General features: G+C 35.0%; 1 protein-coding gene across 1 annotated transcript in view; it reads right to left on the bottom strand.

Annotated features, from left to right (window-relative positions):
* The window catches only part of LOC145259816 (collagen alpha-6(VI) chain-like), a 30079-nt gene extending 24742 nt beyond the window's left edge, over positions 1-5337 (bottom strand). Inside the window, exon 1 of the mRNA XM_080117617.1 lies at positions 5172-5337. Within this exon, the coding sequence (XP_079973743.1) occupies positions 5172-5222 (51 nt within the window). The 5' untranslated portion in view covers positions 5223-5337. The remainder of the gene's footprint in view (positions 1-5171) is intronic.
* Between the last annotated feature and the right edge of the window lie 2651 nt (positions 5338-7988).

Here is a 7988-nt window from a genome sequence, read left to right as displayed (position 1 = left end):
TAGTTGTCTCCCCTGTGGCCTTGCCAGGCCACTAATATACAGTGGGTGAATTATGTGGCCGTTATCAAAAAAAAAAAAATGCGGAAACATCAAAGATACAAAAAAAGAAGCAAATAATAAATTAGACAAAAGATATAATTAAATTCATTAATTTATTCATATTAAGAAATAAAAGCTGTTGTTTTATTTCCGAAAGCGCGGTTAACTTTGTAACAATTAAAAAAAAAAAACACGATATGAATTCATAAAAAAGGAGTGTCTACATAAGAGACAATTCTTTAAAAGAAAATAATAATAATTGTCCCCATCGAGCGACAATGTTCAGTTCATTGATTAATCTAGAAGAACATGGTCTCGTTTTTAGACCAAAATCAAAACAGTCTTACTTGGATTACATAGAAAAATGCGAGCATAAAAAGTAATATGGTTAAGTTTAAACATGGAAATGCAAAAGGACTAGTTGTTAAAACTAGAAAAAAAAGATAAGATATTCTAGTAAAATATATGATAAATTTATAACTTAAAATATTGCAGCATTAAGACGTTTTTTTAAATTCAATTTGACATTATATAATCAATTCTTAATGCTGCAATATTTTAAGTTTTAAATTGAATGATAAAGCTGAAAACGAAGCGACGTGCAATCTCTATCTATGTATGAACAGGCACTTTGCGCGTGTGTGTGTGCGCACGCGCGTGTGTGTATGTGTGTGTGCGTGCGCGCAAGCGCGCGTGTGTGTGCGTCTGTGTGTGAGTTCGTTTTCTATGGACTCCGAAACGACTGGGCTCTGGGCTGAATTTTTTTATTTTATTTATTTATTTTTTTTCACACAAAGGTCCTTTCATATTTCTGGCAGTGTTCTTGGTGTTTTGTACCGGAATACCTCCGATAAGTATTTAAAATCGAAAAAATCCGATTTAAAGACCCAACAGCCCGATTTTGACCAAAGTTAGCACCCTTATAAAACTTGACGTCACGAGGGCTTTTGAAAAGTTTTATCATCGTACAAGCAGAAGGGACCGACGTATAAAATCAACAGTATGTTCTTTGATAAGACAGAGGCGTGTTCGAATTGAATGTTTGTTGTTTAGAGCACAACCGAACTATGATGTTTGGCTTTTGCATATTAAACTTTAATTCAGCCCATTAAATAAAAATGATTTCATAAAATCAAGAGGAGGTTCTCTACAGTGCAATGTAGACTATAATGTATTATAAACTAAATCATTGCGAGGAGATACGTAAAGCTTTCTATTGATACACAGAAGCGAGCCCTTAATCGATTTGAATGAAAAATGGTCGATTTCACCGACCCCGATGGCAATAAAGGATTGGCAGTATGAAACATTCGTTGATCCTCATTTAATCCCGGGCAACGACAGGTCTCCCCGCTAGTACACACATAAAGTTAAGTTATTTTGTCGCACTGGCATTGATATTAATAGCCTACTTTTTTAGTGCTGGGACGATCTTGACATTTTCCCGATTCCGATACAATTACCGATTCCGATTCTTTATATATTTAACTATAAAATGGTTATTTTGTGTGGATTACCGTAAAAACGCATGTTAAATGTGCATGTATTTTTTCAAGCGTAAAAACACACTTGTGAGGGGGGGGCTGATCTATAGATTTAAGTCTTACTGGTAATTTAAAATCAATAAATATTTATTATTTTATTATTACTACCAGCAGTGGAAGATTTTTTTTTAAAACAAAATAAAATTTTAAAAAATATAATTAAAGGAATCGTTTATGGCATCAGAAAATAGGGACGAACCTTCCGATTCCCGATTCCGATTAATCGTCCAAACACTGCTAATTTTTCTGTTTAAAAACTTGTAAAATAGACTTCTTAATATATTCAATCATGGATATGCGAGCGACTTCATTATAACAATTTTATTATAGCATCCCTATTTAAGTTAAAACATACTTATCAAAGTATTATTATGGGCATCTATATCAAAAACACTTGTAAACGTTTTTTTTTTTATTTTTAAATTTTTTATTTCCATACTTTGTGGACCAGGCGCGTTCTTCTATCATTATATGTGATCAGTTTTCTATAATAGTCAACAATATAGGAGCCTATTCGTGACCAGACACACACTCAGACGTCCAGCTTTATATATATATATATATATATATATATATATATATATATATATATATATATATATATATATATATGTATCAAACTGCTTCATGTATGACATTTTCGTTTAGGATTTCTTGGTTCTTGGCAATAAAAAAATTGTAATTGTCTTTCATTCAAATTGATAATCTGTTTTTCGTGAAAAGGGATTTTTTCTTTCAATTTTTGTTTCCTTTTAAAGGAAAATTTCGCTTTTGGGGATAGCCAAAGCCACTTTTTTCCTGTATTCAGGCCGAGCTGGTCGAAACTTTTAATGTACGTATCTTATTATACAAACGGGAAAAAAAAAAAAAGTTAAAAACAAAAACACAAGCTTTCGTCTGGGAGGAAATTCGCGAAACGCGAAAAAGTCAGGAAGGAGTATTTTATCCTAAAACACCCAATCAGCGCTCAGCCGCCTCCTCCTCCTCCTCCTCTTTTGTGGCCGACATGTCAAGCAAGCCGGGACTAGAATTCATCTAGTTTGGTAGAGAATCCATCTAAGTGCTGTTAATAGCGGTAACATCACTAGAATGCGTACTACTCCTCGCGTATTCTACATCGAATACCGATTGTATCCACAGTATGTTGGAATATTGTTCACAAAGCTTTTAATTTTGCGAATAAAATCTTCACGGGCTCTAAATTCGTGTTCACAATAACATTACCCCCAGACAGATGCGTCAGTTTGAATCCAAAAAGAATCGTTGTCCTAAAGATTTATCATTGTTTAACCAGAATCTAGACCTAATGCCAAGACAATAACTACAAATATCATAATTCAAAGCATAAGAAGTTACGGGTGGATCTAGAAGTGAACACAACAGGCCTCCTCTATTTATGCCATACTAGCCTGGATGCCTGGCGTTGCCCGGGTGTTTGGAGGTGTGTGTTGAGCAAAAAAAAAAACAATTTAAAAAGTGGTAGTAGGCAGGCGGACTCGAACTCGTACCGCGAAGGAGGAAAAGAACGTAAAAAAAAGTGACGTCTTTGCCGTTGCGTCCGTTGCCAACCCAGAAGTGTCGAAAGTTTAAATTAAGGGTAGTCATTCGAAAAGAGGGGATGACTTTCGAAAATATCCGCGAAAAAAGTGACCCCTCCTTGTAGAAAAGTACTCAGTTGAGGGTAAAGGAATTAATGTTTTTAGCCAATTTTTTAATATTTGTTGTCCGAAGGGCCGAGCTTCAAAACGATACCGATCTCGTGAAAATTCGTCGCCTCTGTCGAAAGTTTTAGACATACATAAATAAATACATACATGCATACATACATACATACATACATACATACATACATACATTTAAACAGACAAGTGAGGTTTATATTATAGAAGATTACTTGTAGGCGGAAGTTTCCTCATGTCAGATTTTCCTCAAAAACACTTGTACAGAGTGATCGAAGACACTCAAAGATGATCTTAGTAGGTTATTTGTCATGTTGTAGTAATTAATATATCCATAAATTATGAAAAACGATAAGGTAGAAAAACATTATTTAAAAAAAAAAAAATTTGACGAAAATTAGCGAAAATAAAATATTTGCCTTAAAAACACCGGAGAGTTCCAAAGGGAGGTAAATAGCGTATAACTGTTGCAAATTTTTTAATAAATTGTGTAAATTTTTAGCATAAACTGAGTTGCTTCCCTTGCTATTACGTCATGTCTTCCCGAAGAAATATGAGGACAGCTGTTTACGATAAAGATCGAAAACTCGTGTTTTTTTTTTTTTTTAATAATTCGGGAATATTAAGTGCTTTTGACATGATAATTAAGTAGATATTATTGCTTTTAGTTGAAATTAACACAAAAAGTCAGTAGATACCATTGTTTTTTTGTTTTGTTTTTTATTAAATCGATTTCGCATTTTCCAAATTTCATTCTTATAATGTAGTTGCAACGGTTTTTTAAACACACACACGCATACATACATACATACATACATACATACATATGTGTGTGTGTGTGTTTTAATTTTCCTCTTTTGAAAATTGTAACGTTGGGTATGGGGCAGCCAAACCAGCTGCCAACATTGCCCTGATTTTTATTGAAACCAACCGAGAGCTCTCTTTAGTATCCTCGTTGTTCCCTTAAGTGCAATTGTCTGGATCTCTTTTGCACTTGGTTCACCAGAAATATTAGTCAGGTAGGACTCCAGGTTCTTCTTCAGAAGCCCTGTGACACCTATAATAACTGGTATGATTGATATCTCCCCAAGATTCCAGTTTCTTTTCATATCGTACATGAGTCTTTGGTCTGTTTTTCCCTTTCTTGCTTTATTTTACTCCAGTCGAAGTTCTCAGACGTCAAGAGGCCCACAATCTGGGGTTAACACTTGAAATCTATATGAGATACATAGATATTCGAATGTCACATTTAAGTTCGTTATTTCTCAAACAATGAGTTAGTAAAGAAATTGAGAACATAATTTTTCTCTCACCAATTAACCATTTTCATACGCTGTAGTATACCTTTCGTTTTGGTCTCTTAGTCTTACTGGATTCCAGGACAAGAATTTATCTAGTCTGGTGGAGTATCCAGCTTCGTGCTATTATTTGAAATAACATCACTTGGAGAAGGTGCAACCTTCCTTGGAAAAACAAATGTGGGTTAGCCATAGTGAGGAGATCTTGTTTGGGCAGTGAATACTATGTGATTTTGAATATTTGGTCAGGGTTTTATTTCTAGGAAGAAAGTATCCTCATACCTGGTTGTTTTGACAAACCCCTTTACAGAGAGACCTTAGACACTCGAGGATAGTGTCTAGTAGGCATTCAAGTTCTTTGTGTGTGGGGGGGGGGTTATTAGCACAGTGCCGAACACGATTAAGTGATATTGAATAGATGGTACTATTATAGCCAATAACATGATAAAACAATATCAAATGAAAATTGGCTGGCCAGAATCAAAGCTTGATTTGTCAGCTTAAATCCTGTTTTGGTCCAACTTTTAAAATCTGTCTGACATAACTTTATATTCAATAAATAAAATGACATAAAATGAATGAGAATAAGGGAAAAAAACATGTTAACTTACCGATAGAAGAACGCCAAGATTAAGCAGACGATAAAATGCCTGTTTGTTCATGATAGTTTTTCTTCAAAATTACGAAACACCAATTATCAATAAAAGTTTTGGGGTTTTTTTCTTGGCAATTTAGCAACTGCGTTCGTCCAGTTAGATGCCAAGATAGCGTTCAATGATCTGTTTTTGACTATATATAGGGGAAAACAGGATCTTAAATTGTGAAGACCAGGAAAAAGTGGAGTAGAATTATCAGCAAATTCGATATAATCTCAAGATCTCAAGAGGTCATTTCCAGACCAAAGTACGTCATTAATTTATTGGGAAATGATCTACTTTAGTTTAGTAAAAATAACTATTTTAAAAACTGACCGCACCTCTACTGAGTGGATCTTTTTTAAGGCAAATAAACAATTAATGTACCACTTCTCATTTTTATTCATGGCGCCACAAATCTTAGTGGCGTAAACTGTACTCAAGTCTTCCTGATGATGGATTTCTGATTAAGAACCCTGTCACGAAGATTAGACCATTCCTGGAATAATCTGGTTCCTGTCGATTGCGCTGTTTCCGTGCAGTTCTAGGAGGTCCACCCTTCTAGGCTTTGCCTTCTCTTCTTGAGAAGAGGTTAGTTTATTGCTAATCGCTTTTTTACATGTGTCGCCACTTATCAAAGCCTGACGGCCACTCGAGGATAAGGGTTAATGAAGGTAAGGTAGCAGTGTAATAATCGTCGATGGTGTAAATTGGATAAAATGTGATTATTTATAGGAGCATCTCAACAAGAACTTGTTTACATTGGATTTGAAGGCTACCATGTTGTACTCAGCGGGGAAGCAGTCCAGTGGAACAGTGTTCCACAGTCGAGCAATTATGGGAAAGAAGCTTTTTTTATCGACTGATGCGCCCGGGGAATGCCAGACACTTTTTGCAGGTCAAAATGCCCCACCTCGGCGGCGCTGGCTTCTCAATCTCACTTTCCAACCCTGGTGGCATAGGTCCTGCAATGGGGGAGAACTAAATACCTTCATGATAATAATTTATTAGCCGCATTAAAAAGCTCATTAGGTTTTAACTACTTTACTAAAGAGAATAATGAGAGGCTATTGAATTCAAACGTGTTGACCGCTGAAATGTCCAGGTGATAACTTGCCGACTTTGTAATCTAATGGGCATAGTATCTTCTCTCTCTTAGAATCTCTTTGCTATCCTTTATCTACTTTATCGTTATTTTTAAGACTCGACTCAGCTTCATTCTCTGGTTCTTCTTGCAAGACATTCAAAGCAAAAACTCGTATTTCTGCCTGAACTGGAAATAACTTTCTTTTACCGGCTGTCTTCCTAGCTACAGGCGAAATTTCTATGAACAGATACCCCCTGCCACCAAAAGAACTACACGCATATGGAACCTGTTATCATTCGACAACTTCCTTGCTAACTACAACTTGCTGGTAATTAAAGTGAATGTTAACAATACTTGGTTAAGTATCACGAAAAATATTTGATATTTATTTCGCAACAATCATGCGGGGATTAACTGACCTCCAAAAAAAAAAAAAAACTACTTAGCTAAAAAGATGATTTAATTTAATTGAAGTGTTCAAAATTGCGTTTTATATAAAGATTGACATTTAAAAACATAATATCCTTCAGCTGGGAAGTTATTGTCGATACACTTATCAAAAACTCTCATTTTTATTGGGCTGTCAAATTTGATCTCAAACATCATTTGTCTCGGTGTCTCGGGCCTAATTTGAAATACCATTTTTGTTGGACTGTCACGTTTGAGTTGAAATAACATTTGTGTCAATATGCAAACCTTATTTGAAACCAAATTTTCCTTCATCTGTCACGTGGGATATCACATATCATTTATGCCAGTCTGTCACGCCTAATTTTGAAATATCACTTGCGTTAATCTGTCACGTTTGATCTGAAATATCATTTGTATCATTGTATCAGGCCTAATTTGAAATATTCTTTTTGTTAGTGTGTTACGTTTGATAGGACATATCATTTGTGTCAGTGTGTTAGGCTCAATTTGAAATATCATTTGAATCATTGTGTCAGGCCTAATTGTAAATATTATTATCATTGATCTGTCACACTTGATCTGGCATTTAGTGCGTCTCAATCTACCTGAACTAATTTGAAACATCGCTTTCATTGGTCGGTCACGTTTGATTTGAAATATTATTTCTGCCCATGTGTCCGCCCTAATCTGAAATATTATTTTTTTGGTCTTTAAAGTTTGATCGAATATACCATTTTTTCGGTCTGTTTGGCCTAAATGAAATATCATATTTTTGTCTGTCACGTTTGATCTGGCATATCATTTGTGTCGATGTGTCAGGCCTAATTTGAAATTTGATTTTCATTTGATCTGAAATATTATTTGTGTGGGATTAATTTGAAATATCATTTTCTGTTAGTCTGTAAAGTTTTTTTCTTTTTACAAAGGGATTACCATATATCAAGGCCCGGAGGCTACTCGAGGATAAGGGTTAATGTTTGTATTATAGTCACTAGGACAGTAGTGTAGTAATCGTTTGTGATGGAAATTTGGTATAAGCAGATTATTTGTAAGGGCGGTTTAATAAGAACTTGTTTACGTTGGACTTGAAAACGATAATATTGTAGTCAGCTGTAAAGCAGACCAGCGGAACAGAGTTCCACAGACGAACAGTTTTAGGAAAGAAACTTTATTGATGAAATCCACTTTTATGGTTAGGCACCGAAAGAGAGTGAGGGAATTTATTGATAGTGGTTTTAGAAAAACGAGAGTTCTTTTGTGAAAGATTGGCAAGGAGGGATCATAAATTAGAGCTC

Source organism: Euprymna scolopes, chromosome 35 (genome assembly GCF_053919585.1).
Source record: "Euprymna scolopes isolate OS-2025 chromosome 35, ASM5391958v1, whole genome shotgun sequence".
In the NCBI taxonomy this organism is placed as follows: domain Eukaryota; kingdom Metazoa; phylum Mollusca; class Cephalopoda; order Sepiida; family Sepiolidae; genus Euprymna; species Euprymna scolopes.
Note: the sequence above shows the minus strand (reverse complement) of the source record. Positions and strands in the feature narration are given on the sequence as shown.